General features: G+C 34.7%; 2 protein-coding genes across 2 annotated transcripts in view; one reads left to right on the top strand and one right to left on the bottom strand.

Annotated features, from left to right (window-relative positions):
• The window catches only part of anxa5a (annexin A5a), a 1,189,405-nt gene that overhangs the window by 211,438 nt on the left and 950,817 nt on the right, over window positions 1-27,150 (top strand). The gene's annotated exons all lie outside the window — the stretch shown is intronic.
• ldb2a (LIM domain binding 2a) overlaps window positions 1-27,150 on the bottom strand; it is a 135,801-nt gene that overhangs the window by 17,183 nt on the left and 91,468 nt on the right. Inside the window, 4 exon segments of the mRNA XM_028458961.1 lie at window positions 1,884-2,007; window positions 13,250-13,279; window positions 13,281-13,334; window positions 19,573-19,695. Of these exon segments, the coding sequence (XP_028314762.1) occupies window positions 1,884-2,007; window positions 13,250-13,279; window positions 13,281-13,334; window positions 19,573-19,695 (331 nt within the window).

Raw genomic sequence — 27,150 nt, 5'->3', positions numbered from 1 at the left:
CAAATCAAGAATTGTCAAAATGTTGAGAATAAAGTTGAAATTTCATGAATAAAGTTGAAATGTAATGTTGAGATGAAAGTCGAAAAGACAAGATTAAACTTTAAATTTCAAAATACAAAATAGTGATAAAAGTCAAAGGTTTGCTATTAAAGTAAAATCTATGGAAGTGGACGAGGGCCAATTCACCATATAGTCCTTAAATAGATTACAAAGCTGTGTTTATGAGCTAAAAAAGAAAGAATCTCTGTTATTAAACCCAACTTTGAAGTATAGTTTAACGCATTCATCGATACACAGCATTTTGTAGATTGCCACGATCTGCTGTTTGTTGTCATGGTGAATTGGCCCTCACCTGCTTCCGTAGATTTGACTTCATCAGCAAACCTTCCACTGTTATCGTCAAGTTATATTTTGAGTTAATTGACAAAATTTCGACTTTAATCTCGACATTATATTTCAACTTAATTCTTAGATTTGCCCACAATTATTTTCTCCATCAAAATTGTCCCTAATCTGCTTCCGTACTAAGCAAACCAGAACAAAAACGGCTTGAAATGAATCAATGTTTTCCTCGTCTGGTGAAATAAAAACGAGAAATGAAGAATGAAGTGAAAACACTTCTGAAATAAACTCTTCTGCTTCAATTTCCAACCATTTGTCAACAAACTGAGTGTTTGTGATGGAGTCAAAACCAAAGTCGTGAGCGGCCATTTCATTTGTGAGTAAATCCTTATCAGGAGGATTTATGAGAACAACTTTTGGATGACACACAGGGACAGTTTTAAAAACACCAGTTATCGTCACAGGCAGCTTTAATCATGAGCTGTACGCAACTGACCATACAAGACTTATTTTTGCACCAATCCCCCCGCCCCCGCAAAAACTTTATATTATTTGTGATGAAGTATTTTTATATTCATAACGCTCCCCGTGCGTTTGCTCTGTCTCGCTTTTCCTTTGAAGAACTTTAGTGACGCTGGGGAGCCGCTGGATCCTCCAGTTTGATTAGGCTCGGCACTCTTAATTAAAGTTACACAGGTCTGAGTCAAAGGCTTTTTGACTAGTGTTGGTTTTTAAAGACATGCCGTCACGCCTCGCTAAGCAGCGCTGTAAAGAAAAAAAAAAAAAACCTCAATTTACTCCCTCCGGCTTAAGACGACGCAGCCAATTTAAGCCTGGTACCAACCCCCAAACATCAGTCAATGAAAGCTGAGGAGAAGCCAGTGAAGAACCAAAGAAACCAGAGTCCTGATTAATTTCACATACCTGACAGGTGTCCGATTTAAAGGATTAAGACTTCAAATGACAAATTTAGGCTCATAATGACAACATATTTAGAAATGTAGTTATTCCTGCAGAGTGATTGGGTGGACTGGTGTGGAAAAAAAAAAAACTTAGCAGAAGGAAGGATTAACCCTGAGTACCATTTATTTCTATTTATTTTCTGCAACATTTTGTATTTGAATTGTTTTATAGTTTTGTGCAGTTTCAGATTTTTTTAAAATAATATTTAAAAGACAAATATCATAGACCAGGGGTGTCAAACTCATTTTAGTTCAGAGACCAAATACGGAGCACAGATTTTATGCAGGAAAACGAGTCATTTCAACATGATTGTGCCCTGGTTTACACTTCTGTGTATACATAAAATACAAAATATGTAAGAAACCAACCATTTCCCAGCAATAAGTGACAGATATCAATCCCAACAGGATCTTCACTTTAAATTTCCAAAATTTTGTGACCAATTTCTTTTTAATTAGGGGAAATATTACAGATTTTGTAAGAATTTTTAATTTTTTCAATGGTTTAACATTAAAAATGACTGCAATCATGCAATATAGGGACTGCAAAAACTGTGTCTATGTGCCATAGACAGTTACCTGGTGGGGCCACCATTCTCTGCCATTTTTGAAACAGGCATGTCTTCAGACAGTCTCTCGGACTGAGGTTGTAAGTCTTATGCCTTGACATGAGCTCCTGCATGGGCTCCAGGATGACACACAACTGTAGAGAAAAAACAAAAAACAAAACACACAACATTAGACAAAGAAGCTTAAAAATATGAATATGGACATTATTAAAGGGATCCTCCACTTTTTATACAAATGTGGCCTAAAACCTTTGACATGTCCTTATTAGTAGATCTATGCCTAACAAAACATCTTATTTTGCACCATATTTGATTTATTAACTTTTAAAAATGGGACTACTTTACTATTTCACAACCTGTGTTCCACTATCTTGAATTCACGTGATTGATGACATCACACATCCCCATTTGACTGTAAACACCCCATTGTTTTCTATTGGAGTGAAGCTTTTTAGATCATTTAGCAGCTTTTTAAGGGAGAGTAAAGGTCCCTTACGAAAGCTCTTCTTCTCTGCTTCATTGTTGACTACCAATCTGCAAAGTTAGAAATGTCGCCCCCTGTGGTCATAGATTATTTTTCGGGGTCACAACTGTTTTTTTCTTCTTTCCGTAGAGAATAGAGGTTTACTTTGACATGTTTAACTCATTGGTTTGTTTTAGAACAACTAAAAGCAGCACAAATTGACATTTTGACCAAAAAAGCTGCTAAATGCTCTAAAAAACAGGCTGAATGCTTCACTCTAATCGAAAATAATTGGATGTTTACAGGAAAATGGGGATGTGTGACGTTTTCAATCATGTGATTTCAAGATGGCGGAACACAGGTTCTAAAACGGTAAAGTAGTCCCATTTTTAAAAGTTAATAAAACAAATATGGTGCAAAATAATATTTTTTTTAAGCATAAGGACATTCCAATGGTTTTACGTCACATTTGTAAAAACAGTAGAAGATCCCTTTAAAACCTTTAAAAACAAACTCAAGGACACAAAAAGCGTCGGATAGACACAGATTAAAGAAGTGAGAGAGGAGAGATAAACACAATGATGCATTTGACTCCAGTATTGACGCTAACACTTCTCCCACACACTCGTCTTAGAAGGACTTCCTTTAGTCGAGAGGGAAATTGTAAATCTTGGGCGATCTGCTGGGGGAGGAACAACGAGGGGTCAGCCTGTCATTCTAAATACATCAGGATTAGCTCATCCACATAAACATCTGGATAACATCACAACCAGGTCAGACGGTCTCACTCCGCAGCATCCAGCATGCAATCCAGATTATATTATTAACAGAGCAGGTGCTGGTTAAACTACACAGTTAATTTAGTATATTGTTTTTTTCCAGTAGTATTGAATTTGGTTTAAAAAAAATAAAAAACAAAAAAATAAAAAATAAAAATAAAAAAAGGTTGTTTTTTTGTTTATTTTTCAAAAAAAAAAAAGTATGTATGGCTCTTTCATTTCATAAATTCAGTAAATTGAGGTGAAGGAAAGTAAAGGTTATGAGGTATAATTTGACTCTAAGTTTTTTTTTCATCTATTTTTAAAAACGTGTACCGCTTATTGCAGATTTAAAAACTTTACATTTAAAATAAATTTAACAGAATTTTCACAACTTTGAGAGCATCAGATTTCCAAATGTTCCTCTGATGACAAAAAATGATGAGCCTTCCAAACACTTTGTTGACATATGTGGAAAAGTTATTTTTGTTTTTTTTTGGGAAATTTCAACATTTATCAAACAGAGTCTCTCAATGGTTCATCTTTAAGCTTCTCCTTTAGGTTTCCTAATTTATGCGCACTTTGCTAATAAATCAGATTTCTACAGCAAGGCAGTTGTGATGTTTTTATTTGAAAAAAGGACAAAAAAAAAAAAATGAAATTGTGTACAGACTGTTTGACCAGAGAGACAAGCTTTGATGTAAATTTTCTGTGTACAAAACAGGGGACGGGACTTGGATAAGCAAACTGCTTCTCTCGTCTCCTTTTTCGGCATGTACAAAAAAAAAAAAAAAAGAATAACAAAACTAATAAATAAATAAATAAAATAAATCTTATTTTCTGCAGGAATTACTTTAAATTGGAATAAACATCATTTCCCTCCATTATGGCAAACGTCAAACCTGTTTTCTTGTGCATTAGTGAAGTAAAGATTAAACTCTAAATATACAGGTGTGTAATTTTAACCTAACATATCACCAACTTATCTTCACTAAACCCCATTCTATTATAATAAGTCTATGTATAGTATCATGCTCGTGTTTTGTAGCCACATCACAAGTGTTTATTGAATTTGATTCACTGTTGCCTGAACACACACGCACACACACAAGTGTAATAATGTCATCTGCTTGTAATTCCCGTTGCACCCGGAGGCTTTTCTCACAACAGACTTCAGACGATCTCGAATAAAGAAAACATCCACAGCGTAGAGCAGGGGTCACCAACCCTTCTGAAACAGTGAGCTACTTTAAAGCTAGCGAATGGTCTGAAGGGTTAAAAAAACACTTATTAAATACTAAGTTTTCACTTTAAGTTTCAACATGCAGCAATTTATTTCTCTTTATTTTAGCTATTGTTTCATTTTTGTTACGTTTCACAGGAAATCATCACGTTCCTATTTCACTCGCCACTAATAACTTTCAATAATCGTCAATCTAATAACATGCTGGGAAAATATTACACAATGGTTAAATTGTACAAAGATCCACTTTGCGTTTTTCAACGGTTCACAACCCAGAGAACAAATCTGTGACACTTAAAAACATGTCACAATGTTTCAGTTAATTATTTTGTTAAAGATGATTAATTTAATCCAAAAAACGTATGAAGTGCAGCAGTATAGGACTCTACTGGTGTTGTCGTCTCTGGTGCAAACATACCAGTGCACTGGTGATCTCACTGGTAGACATGAGAGAATTACAAAAACATATCCTCATAACTCAGCTTCTAATGACAAAGTTAGCAAAGATAAACATATGTCAGTGGCCACGTTTAATGAGAGCTTTAACTCCCCTTTATTTAGGAATAAAAATTAAATCCTCTTCAAACTGACCTTGTAAACACCTAATTCTTAATGAAAATGGCTATTCTGAATTAAACTAAAATAAAATAAAAATAAAAAAGTGGCAGGTTTATTGTGATTATAACTCCGAATGGAATAATTCCTCCATCTTGCAAACCATATGTCAAACTCAAGGCCCGGGGCCAAATGTGGCCCTTTAGACTATCCAATTTGGCCCGCAGGAGAAAGTAAAAAAAAAACAAAAAAAATTAATTGTCTAAATTCCCAAATAATTCAGTTGTATTTATCTCAGCCCGTCTAAATACACAAATTCAATGAAACTCAACAATATATATGTGGGATCTCAATTTTCCCATGCTTTTATCACATGACTGCAGCCATTTTAAATCTCAAATTGTTAAAAAGAACTACATTTTCCTGAAATAATTTCCCATAATTTCCCTAAATTAAATGAAAATTGGTCACAAAATCAATGAAATTTAAAAGAGAAAATCCTGCAGGGACCAAAATTAGTTTGTAAACGTTAAACTCCGCTTTAAATTAATTGCAGGTGTTCTGCGCATGCTCGTTCTGTTGCGATGACACGCTGGTGACGAGATAATCCAAGATGGCCGCCTGAAGCAAGTGTTGGACTCGAGCCAAGACTATTTACTTTAGAAGATATGGGCATAATGAAAAGAGTGGATGGACGGAAGCATAAACATGAGGACATTCACGGACTTCTCCTACTCAGCGGACCAAAGTGAAACTGTACGTTATTGTCGAGCTGCTGCTTCTAAACTACAATCAAAATCAAAGTAAAAATAGTTCTTATTAAGTGGTCTTCTGTGTTTCTAGGTTTGTTGTGTGTTTTTCTCCTGATAGACGTGAATCAGAACCCTTCCCAACCCCCCACAGACCTAAAGCGGAATTGAATAAATGTGAACAAACGTGTTTCGGAATTCGGAATTACTATTTCCATGTAAACACAAAGCAGAACACTTTATTTCTGATATATTTAATTCTGAATAATTAATTTTGAATTAAAAAAAAACAACATGTAACCGTAGCCAGTGTCTGTATTCAGTGATTTGATGCCAATCCGCTGGAAGGAAAAGTGAACATTCCTGAGGCAGACTAATCCCTTGTTCCTTGTTCTCCTCCAGTAGTTTCCTGGTGACACACTAGCGTCCCTCCTCAGTTCGGCCAACGGGCCTTGGCTCTCAGCCTGAAAACGAGGGCTATTTTCAACCAGAATAAAAGCAAGCTGGCAGCTCCAATACGTGGAAAGGCTTAAAGACTGCAAGAGAAAATGTGTGTGTGTGTGTAAGAGAGAGACGAAGGCCAATTGTGACCCCTCCTCCAGGAGCCAGGAAAACATCAGTCTCTATATTGGACAAACTGATAAACGCTGGCAAAGGTGTTTTCCAAAGATGCATTCAAGGCTTTTTTTTTCTCACCTTATTTTCAAAGACAGATGGAGAAGTTTCTGACATTTCCAGACAGCTCAGATGGCATTAATAAAGAAATGCAATGAAGGTTTGTTGCACATTCTTCACAAACAGCACTAGTAGCCTTCGAAAAACCACAAAAATAATTCCTTTGTCCACTAAATTCTATGATTTAATAATAATAATAATAATAATAATAATACATTCTATCTAGCGAGGGTCACTGTACAAACTGCAACAATAAAATAACATACAAAACACATGATATTTAAAATGGTGGACCAATAAGATTGTCACATCATGGCCCTGTTTTGACAATGTAAAGCTAAAATGAAGCGCTTGGTTTCTAATTGGTTTATTGCAAGTCACTTCCTAAAATTACATCCAGGCTGTGCCAAATCGCCATTTTTTTTTTGCCCGTTTAACACCAAAATATGGCCTAAGGGCCTGATTACGAAAGATGTGCGAGTATACAGTTTACTAATAACCTTGCGCAAAACATTTTGCACCTGTCGAACACAAGAAAACTGTTAATCGTGTTTGCCTCTAATAAATATGTAATCTGGACAGATGTGCCACAACATACAAAATATTATGAGGAGGTGACTAATAAATTTAGCATTAAACATGTAGCTAAATTGCAGGGAGTGTTTGTCAATCACGTTTGATAGGCAGGTCTCAACTGTCACAGGTTTACTCACAGATGGCTGAAAGGTGAAAGTAACAAAAGTACTCCTGTTACTGTAACTGAGTTGCTTTTATAGGTACTTGTACTTTTTAAAACTGTATTTCTAAATCAGTAATTTTACTTGTGCTTAAGTATGTTTTAAAATAAGACATTTGTTGCATTTCTACACCCAACTGTTACTGAGTAAATTCTATATTTTTTGGTTTTAAAATGATCAACGGACATTGTGAAAGCACAAAAAACAAAATGACCAGACAATCAAATGCATCACATCATAGCTGACCAATCAGATTAAACGTAATAAGGGTTCTCTCCAGGAATTATTTACAGCATGGGGGGCGTAGTGTGCGAGCGAATGGCGGGTGGCGTGGAAAATGTTGAAATTTATAATTATTTGAGGGCCAAAATTAGTGAAATAATGCTAAAGTTGTGTTACTGCCATACTTTTAGGGGTGTGCCATCTAAGGGACCTCAAAATTCGATTTCGATTCCGGGTACTGCGATTTGATTTATCAACGATTATCACAATTTTTTATGCATCATTTTTTTCTTTTCCTCACTTTGTGGCTATTTCATACTTTTAAACAAGGTATGTGTGTCGGTATCCATACATTAAATTAACCAAACAAATGTATCACCATTGTCTTTATTTATATCCAATCACCAAATCCAACAGTAATCATATTACAAAAGAAATAAGTATATATAAAAATAACTAAAATAATAGCTTCTTCAGCTAATTCAATTTGATCTAACACAAAAGCTTATTCAGTAAAAATAAATAAAGAATTAAATGAGCAGCATACTGTAAATCCCACAAGACACTAAATATTTTGCTGTGCACAATCAAAGCAGCTTTAAAAACATCTAAAACCTACAATATCAGCTCTCATAACACTTGTGGAATTTGGGTTTTTAAATTAAAAACGTGCACACCTTGGAGTCCCTTTTGTGTCCAAATGTGCAACAACTATTACAACAGTACGAATAAAAAAAAAAAAAACAACAACACCACCATTGCTCCGTAGGGGAGGAATATCACAACGTCGGGGGCCCCTACACTCAACAGCGCTGGCGAGAACCGTGGTAATGCATCACGCCAAAAGTTTTAAGTTCATAAATTTAGTTATACTTTGAGCCTGAGAATGTTTTAATAGTTTGAACTGAATTAATTGGTGTTATTTTATATACTGTATAGACATTTTTAAATTGCACTTTTTGACAAACCTTTTATTTTATACAACTGTATACGTGGAAGTTATAAAGTTTTATGTAAAAAGTGAGTCGCTAACAAAACCCCATACAGATTCCATGCACTTTTACCACCGTGCAAGACTAAAACAGCTCAACTTCAACTTCAAGATAATTAATCTCAGTTGTTTTTAGAGAATGACGCCGAATGGTAGGCAATAGTTTATTTTAAACTGATATTAATTTGGTTGGCCATTATTTTTAGCTCTGACCAACTTTGAGCACTTTTTTTGGCTAATGCTAAAATGCCAATGAGGTTTGGTTAGCATGTATGTCTGTTTAAATCGTCGATACGCGTTTGTTTTTTGTCAATTGTTTGTTGCTCAACAGCTAATTATGTATTTCTGGTCGTATTGTTATTAGTATTAGTATATACTGTATATTAGTATAACTAATGTATTTTTTGTTTACTTATAACAATACAAACAGTTATACTTCTGGTCTCTTGCTTTCATTCGCATCTCATGCATCGAGTCCATAACTAACTTTTTAAAGTACGTTACAAAAGCCTCTGAGTTTGTGGTTCTCCTGCTTATATTCACATTTGTTTGTAGTCATTTGAGTAAATCCAGCTCTTTGTGTTGAAAATGGGGTTTTCAACCACTGCTAATAAATTGCTTTGTTTCTCATAGTTTTTCACTCAATAGGTGAAAACTGATGAAATGGCAAAAAGTCCACATCCTGCCTGTTTTAGGATAGGTAAGCTACAAAACAAATGCATCTGCTCCTAAATGTTAAACAGCTTCTGGCTCATGTGAAAGGAACCGTTTTAAAACAAAGGTGTCAAACTCATTTTAGTTCAGGGGCCAAAAAAAATAAAGTAGTTTGATCTTAAGTGGGACGCAGATTTTAGGCAAGAAAATAAAGCAACGTATAATGCAAGTAATTTCCTCAAGTTTGTACTTAAGACGTACAAATGATACATAAAGTATATAAGGTGCTAACAATATCCCAACAATTAATGACAGATTTTATTTTATTTTTTAATTGAATTGATTTTGTGACAATTTTTTATTTAACTTTGGGAAATTACGAGAAAGAAATTCAGGAAAATTGAGTCATTTGAATAATGTGGGATTTAAGAAAGACTGCAGTCATGTGATAAAAGCATGAAGAAATTGAGATCCTACAAATATTGTGGGTTTTTATTAGATTTGTGCATTTAGAAGGGCTGAGATATACCATATTGATTGATGTTGATGACCCCTCCCCCCCTTTCCTCTCATAAATATATTTATTTACTTATTTTATCTCCTTTTTGCAACATATTTCGGGTTATTCACAATAAAGTTTTTGACAAATCCTCCTCTACGTCTCTTTTACTGTGAAAGAGCTGTTTCAAATCCTCATTGACAGCAAACGTTTTCCTGGAGGACATTTTCGAGAGAGAGAGAGAGAGTGTGTGCAGATTGCAATACACACACAGACACAGTCCCTGCAGGATTTTCTCTTTTAAATTTTATTGATTTTGTGACCAATTTTCATTTAATTTTGGGGAATTACGAGGAAAACAATTCAGGAAAATTGAGTCCTCTGAACAATTTGGGATTTAAAAAAAGACTGCAGTCATGTGATAAAAGCATGAATAAATTGAGATCCTACAAATATTGTGGATTTTTATTAGATTTATGCATTTAGAAGGGCTGAACTATTTGGTCATTTTGTCTTCTTTTTTTTAAAAGTTTCTCCCGCGGGCCGAATTGGATGGTCTAAGGGGCCAGATTTGGCCCCCCGGGCCTTGAGTTTAAAACGTGTTTTAAGTTTAATAAAATAGGTATACTGTACGTTTTCTTATTTCAAGCATTTCACTTTGAGTCTTTGTGTTTTGAACTGATTTAGAAGGAAAACAAGGCACGGCTAATGTTGCTAACAGGGTTGGGGTCAATTATAATTGTAATCACATAATTGGTAATTAATTACAATTAGGCCGTGATTATAATTGTAATAAAAAAAAAATTGTTGATGTTGTAATTGTAATTAAATTGTAATTGAGTTTAGAGAATTGACTTTGTAATTGTAGTTGCCATGAAAAATTATAATTTAACGCAAAACTAAGGAACCATGTTACAGTTCTATGTACAGTTCTACACATTTGTAGTTAAGTATTAAAATATGTTTCATATCAAGCTTTTCCACATTTTACCATTAAAAAAATTTAATCAAGAGGTATACAGACAAAAAAGGCTCAGATATCCACACCAAAAAAATTTAAAACCTATATTTTCATTGATTAATAAGCCAATAGAAATTAGATGATAGATATTTGTTATTAGTGTATTTTACAGCTGATTTAGGACCCAATATCGTAGGAGATGCTAACAGAAAGCTAACACAAGAGGACGGTTTACTTTTATTAGGTTATTTTATTTCAGGTTCGGTAATTGTGAATAACTGTAATTTACATTTAGTAATTGGTAACATAATTGTAATTGACTTTGTGAGGATAAAAAAATAACTAATTTAATTGTAATTGGGGAAAAATGCTGGTAACTGTAATTAAGCCCAACCCTGGATGCTGCACATAGTGGTGACCAACTGTGTTACAAAAAAATGTATTTAATTACAGACACTGGAATTACACATTTTCTCTTTTCGCCACATTGCGATTGGCCTCCGTATGAAAAAATCATTGTTATAGGAAACAAAAAAAGCGACTGTGTTCCTTCTCTCTCGCCACACGCCTTTCCCCGCTCTGTTATTATAAACTGTGGCACTGCCGTTCCCAGATTTGCGTACCATTTCACAATTATGAAACTCAACAGGGAGCGTTCATTAATGTTATGCTAATTTTCTGTATCCAATTAATTCCTCGCTCTCCTCGTCTCTCTTTCTCCCGCTCCTGCGTGTTCTCCTGTTTGGAAATGGTGGCTGTCAGTCAACTGAAGCGTTAAAAAAAAACCCACAAACAGAGACGTGGTAAATCACCAGTGCTGCATTCAGCCCGTCAGCTCATAGACATCCAATTCTGTAAATTCAAATGCTGCGGTCAGGTGAGAGATAAACATGTGTAGGCAAAAGGTGAATAAGAAACCAAGTACCGCTACTTGATTATATTTTGACGTCCTGCACCTTTGAAATTAGACACTCAGGTTTCAAAGAGTTGCAAATGTGTTCAGCACATTAAAACAGCTTCAACCCTAATTTAAATACAAATAAAAGAAACATAGTTAAGGTTGCACTGACAGGATTAAGACACATCCAGCATATGAGATATACATTACATTAAAGAACAGTCATGTGGAGACAGGGTCATCCATAAGGAGGAATAAAAGGGTCCATCCATAAAGTCAGCAAAATGATGGTTCATTGTTCTATGAATCTGTGATAACCACATTTATTTATTTTTCTGAATAATATCCACTGTTATCCAGGAAGTTTAGTATTATTTGTGCCATAGTATATAGTCATCTTAAAGATATAAATCCATGTTTTAATAAAAAAATGAAATGGGTTAAAAGTGACCAAAAATGGTGGAAAAGGTGGTGAAATTGGATTTAAAAAAACAAAGAAAAATTGGTTAAAAGTTGCAAATTAGAATAGCCAAAAACAGACAGAAAAAGTGGTAAAAAGGTGCCAAAGTGTCTATATTGGAGAAAATCAGTTTAAACTGGAAAATAATGGACATGACAAATGGTAAATGTGTTGAGCATGAAATATGATAAAAAAATAGGTTAAACGTGACAATAATGGGTCAATGTATGCAACATTAGGTGGAAAAGTGGTGGAAAGGGTTTATAAGTGTATAAATGTCCTGAAAGTAGAAAAATGTGCAGAAAAGACATTGAAATTTGATGTAGAAGTGGCAAAAATAAGAAAATGTAGCAAAAATGCATTAATAGTAGCAAAAAAATGTCAAGAAAACGTGATGAAAATAAGTTAAAATATGGCAAGTTTGGTGTAGTTGCAGTAAAAGGGTAAAAATAAGCAAAAATGGGCTCAAATTGTAAATAAATAAATAAATAAAAAATAGTTTCTTGAAGGCATCTAGTGCTAGAAAACCCTTAAAACAAGCACAGCAACATACAAAATGAGACCAAATAACAACAATACACAATATCAACACAAATAGAGATTTCATTAAAAAAAAGACTACAATTACACACAGAAATCATTGGAAAAAACTAAACAAAAACAAAACAAGAACTGAAACAAAATGAGTCACAAAACCAAAAACATGAACAAAGGGAAAACAAAAATAAACAAATGCACTCAAAAAACACGTAAGATGACTATAGATATACACAAACAGAAAAATGACTCCAAAAACTACTTCAAAAACACACAAAACAGGCAGAGCAACGTACAAAATGAAAGGATAATATACCAAATACCAACACAATACACAAAATACCAACATAAAAAGAAATTAATATGTTGAAGTTTCATTTATTCAGACAACTTTTTTCAGGAGATTTACTGTGAAATGTACTTTAATCACCTGACATGTTTCGACTGCCAACTGTCAGTCTTCCTAAGAGGCATCTACTGATTGACATTTGATGCTTTCCTTATGAAAGACATAATAGGAATACATCAAAGCAAAGTACATTTTCTGAATAAATGAAAACCTCAACATATTATTCCAAAAAAGAAGACCAAATAATTAACTTGCTGGAAAATTTCACAAATAGAGATTTCATCAAAACACATTGGAGTGACTACAAATATACAAGAAATAATAATAAAAAAACCAAAAACAAGAACTGAAATATACAAATTAATATTCAAAAAAAAAAAATTCACATAATGTCGCAAATGAACACAAAACGAGAGGAATATATACCAACGACACTTTTTTTCCCTGTAATAATCATCAGATTGGTGATTATTCTGAACTTTAGTGACCCCACACCATCTCTGACCTAGAAGAAAAGTTTACAAACCTTCATCAAACAAAGTGCTGTGGATGGAGATCCAGAACCAGACAGAATGACAATCATAGAAAGTGTCAGTGTCGCACAGCGCACGCATGCGCTCCTTACCCTGAGGTAGTTGAGGGTGAAGTTGGTCAAAACCCATTCGAGTGATGTTTTTGGACAGTTGCTCCAGCACCTGGGGGTCTTGTGCCTGCAGTCACAGCAACAGCAGCAGAGAAATAAATGAAAAAGATAAGTTTCTGTGCATAGACACACACACACACACACACACACACACACACACACATATACAGCACTTCCATATTTCCATGTTTGCATTCAGCTAAAAACCTAATTATCAGAAAGCAATTAAGCTTACTGGCATTCATTGGTTATGCACAATCAACACTTTCACACCCTGGAGTCCATAACGCAGCTGACATTGTTGCTGCAGTTGTGCCATTTTACACCTGATTAAAAGTACTTGTGGCTTTCATTGCACACCCTTGTCAATTTGCAGGCTAATTAATCAATATTGCTTTGTTATTTTAATTTCAATTTCAATTATTAATGGTCTTATTATTGGCTAGATTTGATGTTGCAGCATAATGATATGAAAGAAAGTTAATGGGAACTATCCCTGGAACAAAGAACGTTTTGCTTATTTATTTATTTTCAACCATAAAAACCAGGAATTGAGCATCATCTAAATCTGACATGGGCAGATTTTTATTTTGTGAACCATAATACATGAATAAAACGACTCCAGGAACACACATATGACAGAAAGATACACAAAAGGACAGCAAAAATACACAAAACTACAAATGCACACCAAAATAGCAGGAAAACATACAAAATGACAACAAATACCAAAATGACAAAAAGATATACACAGATAACATAGGTGAAGTTTGCAGCGTGGGGGGAGGGGGGTTAAAAGTTTAACCTCAGTGGTTAAAAGTTTTCTTTACAGTTTTCCCAATTTTTAATATAACTTGCACAATATACAAATATTCTAAGTGCCAAAAAACACAGTGAGTAGGAAATAATAAAAACGGCGATATAACATTCAAAGTGTCTGGATATGAAGTGGTGGATTGAGAGGTTGTTGTGATAATCTACTCGCCCGCCTCCCCCGCAAAAATATCAGCATCCACCAGCCACAGCACATAGACAATCAGTGAAGGGGGAGTTACGTTGTTAGAGACTTGTCATAATCTACATTGTTGGACTTTTAAATGCTTTTAATTCATTTATTCTATCCTACCTATTGTTTAACTTAGTGATTTACAACTGACAGAAAGTCAATCCCTCCATGTAAAAGTGTATCTCACATATCTATCTATCTATCTACTGTATATATATATATATATATATATATATATATTTGTTTTTTTTTAGCTGCCCCCCTCGCAAGAATCTTAAACTCCGCCTATGACAGACGACAACAAATATTTACAAAATGACTCCAAAAACACACAAAGCCACCAAATAATACACACTTGACAACAAATATTTACAAAATGACTCTAAAAAGAAAAAAATGACAACATAAACACTCAAAATGACGTCAAAAACATACAAATTAATAAATCTACTCAAAAGAAAAAGAAAAAAAAAATACACAAATGACAACAAATAGACACAAAATGACTCTAAAAAGAAAAAAAAAATAAACATAAACACTCAAAATGAGATTAGAGAGGCAAACTTGTTTTTAAAGAAATAATCAAATGTTGTAAGAATAATTAACATTTCTGATGAAAACTTACAACATGGGGAAAAAACCTGGGCAGAATAACTGTTTATGCAATGTTCATGTTTAAAAGATGAAATATTCTTATTCAGACTGAAAAACTGATAAACTGAATATATCCTGTACTTAAATCACAGCTGACGTGTTAGACAGTTGGTATTTTTGCAGCACAAACCTTTATCTTTATCTAATGAAAGCGTAATCAAACGTAAGTACAGACAAACTGTGTTTCCCAACACCTGAGTATATTTATATATTAAATAGTGAATATGTTGAAACTAAATTAATCCCCTTCTGCATCACTTTAATTATCCAAATATGCAACACAAATTCTCGTTTATTTCAACAAAATCACTGATTATTATGCTTTGTATCATGTGACTATTTCTACTTTTCATTAAATGCTTGTGAAGGAACTGCAGGCTCAGATACTGTAAAAATAAATCCATGTCAGTCATTAATGTCAGTGTGATGTGTCACCAGGACATGAAATAAAAAAAATAGTAAACAGCAACAAAATGTCATGTGATTGACAGGTCAGTCAGCATCCAGCGTCACTGCTCCTTTTTTAAAGAGTGTGGAAAGATATTAGATAAATGTTATATCATTTTAACAACCAATGGCAAGCCTGAATTTGCTTTGTTCCACCCCCTATTAGCATATAAGGCTTATTAGCACGACTAGTGACACGTTGCGTCACTAATAGAACTAACAACATTATTTACCTCACTAGTAAAGTGTACTCGCACTAGAGCTGAACAATTTTGGAAAACAATCGTATTATTTTTTTCCTCAATACTGTATTGCAATTGCGATTTAATATGCGATTATTTGTTCAAAGGCCTCTTGTTACGTATTTTTCAATAAACACAAGCAATAAATCAACCTGTTTCGCAGTAAACGATTTCAGATTTAGTTAAACTTGAAATAAATGTAAAATATACATTTTAAAGCACAGATTACAACAATAAAGCAAACAAATCTGAGGCTTTAACTCTTCAACACATGTAACTAACTTCACGTTTCATGAAACATGTAAACTACACTCTCTGAACTTAACAAGACAGGACAAGAAAAAATAAATAAAATTGCAGCCTTTGCGATTATAAAATCACTATTTATAATATCGCAAATGCAATGAATCGTTCAGCCTTTCTCGCACACTAGTAAACTAAATTTGAGTGCTAATCGAGCTTAACTATGGTTGATATCACATTTTTGCTCAAATTTACCAATATTCTATTTTTAATTTTTAAAGTATTAAAAGCCTTTAATCAGGGACTGATGTTTCTGGATTTTCTGGGTAAAGGTTTGTTTTTATATCAGGAGCACACTTTGTCACTTCTTTTCAAACTTCGACAGGAAGTACGAGACAGGAAGTGGTGAGAGGAAAGTTTGACTGACTTTTTTTGAAAAAAAAAAAAAAAAAAGGTGTGATTTCCACCTCAGCTTTTTGTGAACCAGCGTCTGCACTTTTTATTCTTCGTCCCTTGTGTCTGTAATCTGCTTTCATTAGTCCAGGCAGCGATCAAAGGAGTGAACGCACACACGCACACTAGAAATGATGGCTAGGTAGCCCCCCCCTCCCCCAATATCCTTCTCTCACTGAATTAGAGTGAATACCCTGAGGGGCCAATTTATCACTGAATGAGATTAATATGAAGTTTTCAGTGAGTAAAAAATAAAAAAAGGGGGGGTTGGGGGGGGGGTTAAGGGCTGCCTTTTACACACACCTTTCAGTGGGGAGGGGGGGCAAACAGAAAACGACAAGGAATGAAACTCATTTTATGCATCTGGTTAATTGGAGGAGCTGCATGTAACATAAATATAACATTTTATTTTTTTATTTATAAACCATAATAATATCACAATTAATTTTAATTTTAAATTTTTTTTCGCAATTTGATGATATTTGTCATAAAATACATGATGGATGATAAAAAAATAAAAAATAAATAAATAAAAAACATTTAAAAAAAAATAAAAAAAAATGGAATCTTATTGTGAAATAAAAAATTTAAGTCAAATGATAATGAATGAAACGGTTATCAAATAGATAAATTTTATTCTATTGTCTTTTGCAGTTTTGGTTTTGTTATTGTTATTATTTGGATTTTTGCTTTTTATTATTGTTATTATAATAATTATTATCACTTGTTTTTTTCTTGCTTTGCTAACAATTAATGAAATTAATTTCTGTTTCTCATACCTTATCGAGAAGCTTAAAAAATGAAGAACTTAGATTTATTTATTTATTTTTTTATGGAGAAGGGGTGGGATTAAAAAGCACAACCCCGCCCCCTTTTTTTTAATTTTTTTTTAATTTATTGTAAAATGCCCATTGTCCCTCTGCAATGATTTAAATCTTGTAATTTTGCATTCCATAATGGAAAATAAATTGACAAACAAACAAGGGGTTACAGAGCTCGTCCCCACTGACTGAGGGTGCATGTCAGTGCACACCTTACACAGGTTTCCAGTCCATCCCAGTCTTATTAGAACTGTAATTACTGGATGTAGCTTCCTGATCTATGTATTCACCTTCAGAGCATTAGGTCCTGATGGCTAAACAGTGGAGTTTGCATGTTCTCCCTGTGCTTAGGGGTTTTTCTTGGTACTTCGATTTTCATTAAATCCTTTAGGTCCAAACTGGTTGTTGTTTATTTCATATATTTAATGTATGGTGACAACGACAATCTCCTTTTACCATCTCCAAAGAAAGATTTACTCAAATATGTGTGAAAAAATGAATGCATTTGTTGAAATGTGTAAATCTGAAGGAGGAAGAGACGCCGTCTTTAACCCTTGAAGCAGGAAAAGCCTCGTTGTGCAGAGCGGATTAAATCTTGACACACTTTTCAAATGATGAATTTCTTTAGGTTTGTCACACATTGTGCAGCTTCAATGACTGAACGTGTGATACACTTAGTGAAATTAAGCAGATCATTCATTTGACCTTGTTTTTTTCTCCCTCTCTCACGCTGTTGCTGCTTTTTTAGTCAAACGCCGTATTCCACACTCGTCTTTGATGTCTGCAAATAGATTGGTTGCAAAAAAAAAAAAACCCCTCCAAACTGCTTTAATAGACCTGCACGTTTTTATGTTCATGGATAGAATTTAGTAATTGGCTGTGTTCAAAATGGCACACTCCATACTATACACTACAGACATGAATATATACAGTCTACTAGGGGTGTGTACTAACTGGCATCTGGCAATATGATTCATATCTCGATACATAGGTCACAATATGATATATCCTGATATTAAAGTATAAGGCGATTTTATTATATGACTTAATAAACAACTAATCTGTAATTGTGTACACCTTCATGAGAACATTATGTATGAAATGTATTTTATTGGCATATTTTACACTCAAAACATTGGCTTTAACATTCCAATTTAAAATTAATAAAATATCAAACAATCTTCCTGTGGCTTTTAAACCAACTTTGACTTTAGTGCAACTTAACTGAGGTATATGTCTAGATCAACAAATAAATGCAGAAAGTTAGTATTTTCTTTTTAGATTTGATTGAAAAAACACAAGATGGTCAACATGTCCAGGTTTCAGCAAAACTTCTTTGTGCAGTTACAATGTCTTCTGCAGTGGAAAAGACTTTCCTGTTAAATATATAAAATAATTGTGTAACGTATAATTGCGATATATTGCCGAATCGATTTTTTTCAACACCCCTACTGTCAGTGTCTACTATATACTATAAGTATGGTTAGGAGGATCCCAAGATGCATTTGGAACCTACAACAACAAAAACCTGAATCACACTGAGGTTAAATATCTCTGATGATTCTTCACCTTTAAAAGTTCTGAAAAAGTGGGAAAGTGACGATAAAACCCACGTAAACACATTTCATGACGACATTTCAGAGATTTTCAGAGACCCTCCATTGTGCTACTGACTAAACTTCAAAACAAGAGCCCTATTTACAAAGGTGTTACAAAACTAATGGAAGACAAAAACAGATGCTTTTGTTTTGAAAAAGGGGATGTTTGACTTTTAGCTTGAAGCTGGTTCCAGGACCATTTTACATTCCACTCGCAATGCATCATGGGGCAGTTGAGTATTACTGGCGGACTGAGGAAATGTTCCTGATATAGCAGTGATTCTCAAAGTTTTTTGTTTCAAGTACCCCTTTCTCTTATTTCTTGAGCTGCGCTTTGGTGCCTTTACAAAGTGCCCTTACACTACAACCTCTTCTTTTTTTAAATGTGAATTTGAGTTTGTTTGAGTTTCTTTTTCTAATGCAAATTTAAATTTCTTTTTAAAAATGGTAAGGGATTCATTTTTGGTTGAACAGGTTGTTATTTTTTATCAATTTACCATTGTTGGTTAAAGCTTTGCAGTTGCACTTTATTCCAAATATGGAAATGTTTTCACTTTTTCAATTAATAGAAAATACTTGCAATAATTAAATCAGTGTCTTTTTTGCTTTTAAAGGGGAAAAAAAAAAAAAAATTGAAAACAAGTTTTGAAAGTAAAACAAAAAAAATCGAGATTTGTTTTGAATTAAAGTCGTGCAGCCTTAATCCAGGTATTTCTCGCGTACTCCATCTTTTCATACTATGCACTACATACTCATTTTGAGTCAGACTTAGTATGAGTGGTACATTGTTATGACATTTACAACACAGCCATTGTCTTGGCAAAAGTCCTGAGACACTCACGTGCATGGCGAGGATGCTGCGAGGGATGAGCTCTCGGTACTGCCGGATGGTAAAGTGCCACGTCTTGATCCTCATCAGGTCGTCGAAGGCAAACTCCAGTATCAAACGTCCCTCTGTACAAACCTGGAGACAAAGACAGAGCGCTTTGGAGTCAGATCACAGCTCCGATCTTTGCTCATTTCATTCCAGCTGCAAGACAAACATTCACAAATACGGCATTTTTTATTTTTTTTCCTCTCCTTTGTTTATTATAGCGTTGGATGTGTTTTGTCTCAATATTTTTGGAGAATTCATTCAAGGACTCTGTGGTATGAAGTGAGCTATTACGCTTCTAATTTTTTTTATTTTTTACTACGCTTGCTCGCCTCATTCAGAGCATCTGTCCTTGGGCCTCTCAGCCATCCAGCTATTTCTGAAATGTGAAAATAAATGTAATCTGGAGAGGGGTGTGTTTACGCCAGAGACAAAAGAACTTCAGGTCAGAGCGAGTTGCCAATTAGGAGGAAACAGAAACACACGGAGGTAGAGAGGGAGGAGAGAAAACATTCTTTTTTTTCCTCTTCTCGCCCCTTTAGCTGAATCCAGCGCTCGCCGGGGCCTTCGCTCTTCTCCCATATTTGGTTGCTGTGACAACCAGGCAAAGACAGAAAGGGAAACAGAGAGACAGACAGAAAAAAAATAAGGGGGGTGGGGGGGATCAGATGATTAGTTGGCATGGCAACAGCAAAGATGTAATCCCACCAGACACACTCTAATCAATGCCCCCAGCGCAGATGGTCTCCTGAGGATCAACAAGAAAGAGCCCGTGCTGCACCTCTCCCCCTGAATCCCCACCCCCAAATCACCTGCCCCCCACCTCTGCTACGTTCCGACATACTCAGCTAAAATTAATACCAACAAAACACCAGGAAACAGGCGTGTTTCACCATCTTCACTGGCAGTGGTTTCATGGAGTCTGTTCTGGTGCAACAATGGATTTCCGGAGTTTTTCCCCTCCCACCGAAAAATGCAAAGAGCACAACAAGTTAGGGTTGGGCGATATGGACCAAAATTAATATCTTGATATTTTTTCTCAAATGGCGATATACAACATAAATCTCGATAATTTTATTTGAAACTAGAATAATAAGCAATGATGCAGGTGCTGGCCTGGGTCACACTGCATTAGCATAGAATTAGCATAATTTTGCATTAATATTAATAAAAGTTACATTAACCTACCATTAGCATGAATCTAATGTTAGCATTAGCAGTAGCTTAAATAGTATTAGCCTAGCATTAACATTAGTATCAGTTAGCATTAGCAATAATTAGCATTAGCATCAATTTAGCTTTAACATGAATCTAATGTTAGCATTAGTAGTAGCTTTAATAGTATTAGCCTAGCATTAACATTAGTATCAGTTAGCATTAGCATTAACCTAGCTTTAGCATGAATCTAGTGTTAGCATTAGTAGTAGCTTTAATAGTATTAGCCCAGCATTAACATTAACCTAGCAATAGCATTAACCAAGCTTTAGGATTAACCTAGCAATAACATTAACCTAGTATTCGATAAGCATTAACCTACCATTAGCTAAACAATAGCAATAAGGTCGAAAAAGGTTCAAATGGGTTAAAAAGGTTGAAAAATGATAAATGGATATGCAGGATAAGTCAATACAGTTTCACAAAAATTATAATAACTCGAAAAGTTTAAAAGTTACAAATTATAAAAGTACAAGCATAAATCTTGCGAGCTTTCTGAAAGTTTTGATAGTAACAGAAAAACATGTTTTTGGGTGGCCGCCATTTTGAATTTTGGCAACCCCCATTGAGAATAGGCGCCGGCTTCCGTTAGATTTGAAAGTACGCCAAATTTAATGCTTGTAGACAAATTTGCACAATTCTTTGTCTTAACAAAGACTATTATAAGAGACAGCACGTGTGAGTGAGGTCTGTAGTGTGGATGTTTAGAGGAAGGTCTTGGTTAGGATGCACTCAAAATTAATGCTGTTCTGAAAAGTAGTGAAAGCAGCGACTACTACAATGAGTATTTCACTTCCTGGTTTGATCACGGTTCATTGATCAGGATCAATAATCTAATGTGTGACAAAGAGAAGATTTAGCACTTGGAGGAGGTTTGCGCTCTCCGAGAGCTCTTGTGATTTACATTACAACAAAATAAGTTCATTTTCAGCTTACAAATAAAAATGTAAATCTCTCCAACATAAAGAAATAATATAAATATTCACGATGCTATTTTAATTATTTCTGCGTTTAATTTCCTTTCTGATGCAGTCAATGCTTTCTTTAGTGTGAGTTTTACTCCAGGTCAGCAGGTGGCAGTAGGTAGTACAATCATTGTTGGTGTAAATTATTGGATGTTCTGCAGTAAGAACGTCTATACACTGGACACGGTTACATGATGTTTTATTAATCCTGAATTAAATAATTCGGAATTAAAGTGTTCTGCTCTGTGTTTATATGGAAATAATAGAATTAATACAATAAATAACAGAATTAATCACCTTTATTTAATTCCACTTTAGGTCTGAGGGTTGGGAAGGTTCTGATTGGACAGGGGGCGAACGTAACTTATTCACGTCTATCGGAAAAGACGTACGGATAGAATGTCGGTATATTGATACGGAAACCGTACAGATAGCCACTGAGTCCAACGCTTGCTTTGGCCGCCATCTTGGATTTTTTAGCGCTTCATCGCGTCAGGATGAGCATGCGCAGAATGACTGGAATTCATTTATTGCAGAATTAAACATATGCAAGTTCGAAGAATTATTCAATTCAGAATTAAAATCAGAATAAACCAGCCACTTAATTCTGATTTAAGTTTAATTCCGAAAGGCCATTTTCATTCGGAATTAGGTGTTTACAAGGTCAGTTTAAAGAGGATTTCATTTTGATTCTGAATTCAAAGGGAATTATAGCTCCCATGTAAATGTGGCCAGTGATGCAGGACTGTGTTTAACGTTGCCAAATACAGCACTTGTGTTTTTTCATCGATTAATTTACACCTTCTATTTTTATTTATTACAGTTCTTGTCTTATTTACCTGGCTGAGTGTCTCCCACTGCACACAAACAAATCTATGAATTTGTGTGATTTCTACTTCTACAAATGTCAAATAGTGAGAATTTCCTCTAAATCAGATGCACGGCGCATTTAAAGCACTTCCTTCTTCCGTGACTGACACCATTCTGAGCTGCAATCGTGGTTTTATAAACAGGTTTAAAGGCATCTGCGCCTCCTGATAATGGGCTCGTATGAGCTGGAAAAGTGTGGATTAAACTAAAGCAGTGTTTGGGAATAATCTGTGGTGTGTAACAGACAATGAAACAAGAGCTTATTTTATCTCGTTGGTTTATTCACTTTGATTCCAGCTGCAGTGTTGTGTAAAAGCTGACCTCAAAGTAAAAATCATTTAAAACATAGAACAGACAAACTGTGCAGGAAGTTTCTCTGCAAAATCATCTCCAGATATAAACTTCTGTTCATTCCGCATTCAAAATAAAGAATTCAAAAAGCAGTTTGTTGACCCAAGTGTGGAGGACAGCAGTTTGGTTTTCCCTGAGTTTTAATGAAAGAAACATTGCGCCGGCCAAACTCATTTGTCTACAAAGGAAAATACACCATTTAAATGAAAAAAAAGTTGGTTGTTGTCGCTTTTTGTACGTAAGAAAACGTAGCTAATTATCACTGACTTTAGAGCTTTCAAAGAACGCTGAATTAAATAGAAATTCTGTAATTATTTGATTACGCTCAAACTGCAGCTCAAAGCTTTAAAACATATTACATGAATACGCTGCTGCGTGTCCTTTGAAATGTATCACCACCATCGTGGGATTTCTGCCTTACGGTGCGAGAGAAACCTAATGAAGGAGTGAACACGGAGGCACGTATGCATTATTTCTGAATGTTTGTAATATTTACCCCTCGGTGAAACAAGTGTTTAGTGGTGAACCCGCGTCATCTCAGCAGGAAAACAACAAGGCACTTTCCTGATGAAGAAAAGCCAATGCATCCATTTTCATTCTTAGTCCACTCTGAAATCCAGGGGTTCTCAACTTTGGGGTCGCGAGACACTGGGAGGGGGATGCCTTCAAGAAACTAAGAATATTTTCTGAACAATCTGAGCCCGTTTTTGCTTATTTATACCCTTTTTCTGCAACTACACCAAACTTGCTATATTTTCACCTATTTTAATCACTTTTACTTGGCATTTTTTTACATTACTCCAATTTCTGCCACTTCTCCATCAAAATTCAATGCCTTTTCAGCAAATTTTTTCCACTTTCAAGACATTTTGGCACTTATAAACCCTTTCTACCACTTTTCCACCTAATGTCACATATGTTGACCCATTATTGTCACTTTTAACCTCTTTTCATCATATTTCATGCTTATTCTTGTCAATTTATCCACATTCATTTGGCCATTATTTGCCAATTTAAACAAATTTTTAAGCCAGTATTGACACTGAACTCTTTTTTCAACGTTTTCTGTCCATTTTTGGCCACTGTAATTTGCAACTTTTACCCAATTTCTGTGGTTTTAAAAATCCCATTTCACCACCTTTTTCACCGATTTTATTTCTGATTAAAAGAATAATGTACACCTTTAAGATGACTATATACTATATGGCCCCAAAAATACTAAACTTTCTGGATAACAGTGGATATTATTCAGGTAAATAAATAAATGTGGTTATCACAGATTCATAGAACAATGGACTATCATTTTACTGACTTTATGGATGGACCCCAAAAATCTCTCCCGTTTATTCCCCCTTATAGATGGTCCTGTCTCCACATGACTGTTCTTCAATGTCCATGTCTGTGTATAACCACCTTCAGCTACAGTGGGGGTCCCCAGTCTCTGGAACCTTTATTTTGGGGTCGTGGGCTGAACAGGTTGAGAACCACTGGTGTAATCAATAGATGAATACTAAATGTTTCATGTCAATCATGAACTTGGAACAAGTTCCCTCATGGAAAACCACAGAGAACATCCTCTGGACATTAACAGCAGCCGGTTAAAAGGTTTCAACGTCTCACAAAGAGTCACCATTGATTTGGGAGCAGTCTCATAAATCTTTCACACAACAGGGTTGAGATTATGGGATGTAGTAGACTCTGCATGTTCTGTACCTGCTTATCTTGATCATTACACATGAAAACACACACACACACACACACACACACACACTCACAAAAGAGGTAATCCTGGAGAACCTGCAAACCTCTCTGCTTCAATGTGTTTTTTTTTTTTGAGAGGCAGCATAATATTTATGTATCTGACCATGCTGCTATTAAATACTACTGAGCTAGCATATTAGCATAATAATTCCCAAACCGATACGCTGCTGATATTTGTATCTGAGTACCAATACCAATACTTCTGCTGCACACACAAAAAACTAAATGCAAAGAATTGGAAGACATACAATATTTTCTTCTCTGCTTTTTACAACAAATGTTCATATATTAGATAAATATATCTTATACGTTATGACTATTATTATCAGCAACAAACCAGGGTTTCTACAGCTTTAGTCAAATTAAATTCACAAATTTTTAAGACTTTTTATTGTCATTTGACATTAAATTCAAGACCAAACTTCACAGTCAACATAATTGGGAGAAAAAAAAGAAATGCCACATCAATTACATAAGGTTAGGGTATTTTTTTTTTTTTTTGTCTAGTGCAGAAGTGCAACTGGCGGCTCCTAAAGTAAACACACAAAAAAACCTGACTAAAATAATCAGAATCAATTCAAAAACACAAGATGACTACAAAAATAGCCAGAATTCTATAAAACAGCAAAAATACAAAAAAATAAAAAACCACTAAGAAAACCCCTTAAGAAAAAAATGTGTGGGATAGGCAATTTTCGCTAAATTTACATTTTTGCATGCTGATCATTATTATTATTTTTTTTTAAATGAACATTACCATTTATTTTGATCTGTGAGACTAAGTACAATCACAAAATCATACTTATTTTCTCAATTTGTGTTAAAATGTAAGACTTTTGAAACTGATTTAAGACATTTTAATGAACAATTAAGGACTTAATTTTAGATTCGTGAATTTAATGCCTTTTAAGACATTTTAGGGATCCCGGAACCCTCCGTACATAACTCTGAGAGCACTGAACAGCAGCAGATTCATTGAGGTACACATACTGAAAGCTTGTTTACCTCCAAATCCCAAACCGCTCTGTTTCCTAAAACAATTTAACCAAACAAATCCTATGTCCGCATCTGACCAGCAACCCTATAGGTGGACTCAGTGTCATTCGTCCAAACTGCCACAACATGTACAGTATATCCTGTATGAAAGACTATAAAACCAACGTTTCAAGTTAAAAGAAAGGTTTTCTGTGAAACTGTTGCAGAGTTCCCACTTCTGAATCAAACAAAATAACATTCTTTTGAATGCTTTCACATTAACAAAGCATTAATAAAACTATTGCATACTGTTTACATTTGAATCAAAGAAAATATCAATCCAACTATTTGTGATGCACCAATATTAGTATTAGTATCGTATACACCAGAAGCAGTCAGTAATTAATAATCGGACACTATCGATGCTGCAATCACGCAAGATTATGTAATGCAAGAATTTACATGTTTGTCAGTTTTTGCTGCTGTGGTTAAACATTAGGCCATGAAATGTAAATATGTGATATTGTCCAAAGACATGCATGTGAGGGTATAATCCATGTTATAATGCAATTTCCACTTGATTATGTTAAAAAATGAAATAATAATAATAAAAAAAAAACATATTGCCATATCAGGAAGTTAACTCACTACTACTGTTTTGAGTTTCCGGTATTTTAAAAAATGTGCAGCTTGTAGCAAAACCAAATAAAGTCCAAGTAACCATTATTTTAGTGAAATCATTTGTTTTAAAAATAGACATCGTTTGGAAGCATAAAAACCTTCAAAGTCAATACAAACAATAAAAATATCTTGTACATTTTGCATCAAAATGACACGAGTGTTTCATGGTGGAGCGAGTCTGTCTAATCTACAAACAGTGTCAGAGTGAGGCCTCAGTGGTCTTTGCTGTTAACACTGCAGTGCTGTCACTCACACTGCAGACTTTAAAGCAATGGTTTTTTGTATTCTTATACTCAACTCCTCAATAAATGTGAAAAAAAAAGCTAAAAATATTGGATCTAATTGAAATCTGACCTAAAAAAACTGTAACTGACTCAATATTAGCCAATCCTGGCAGTATTATTAAAAAAAGAATAACAATTTAGAATAATAACAGATATTCACATCTTTCTATAAAAGCAAGGAATCTCTGTCTGGTGTGTGTGTGTGTGTGTGTGTGTGTGTGTGTGTGTGTGTGTGTGTGTGTGTGTGTGTGTGTGTGTGTGTGTGTGTGTGTGTGTGTGTGTGTGTGTGTGTTCCTCAAATATCTCTGTGGATCAGGATCAGACTGACCTGAGAGTTTCAACATGGCTGCTGCTTGGTTCAAGGGTGTGGAACGTCAGATTTGTTTGGATGCCCCACCTCCTGAGTCAATGGACTCAGTGATGATGTCATCAGTCCTGGCTCT

The sequence above is a fragment of the Gouania willdenowi genome, chromosome 10 (assembly GCF_900634775.1).
Source record: "Gouania willdenowi chromosome 10, fGouWil2.1, whole genome shotgun sequence".
Taxonomy (NCBI): domain Eukaryota; kingdom Metazoa; phylum Chordata; class Actinopteri; order Blenniiformes; family Gobiesocidae; genus Gouania; species Gouania willdenowi.
This window is presented reverse-complemented; position numbering and strand designations above follow the sequence as displayed.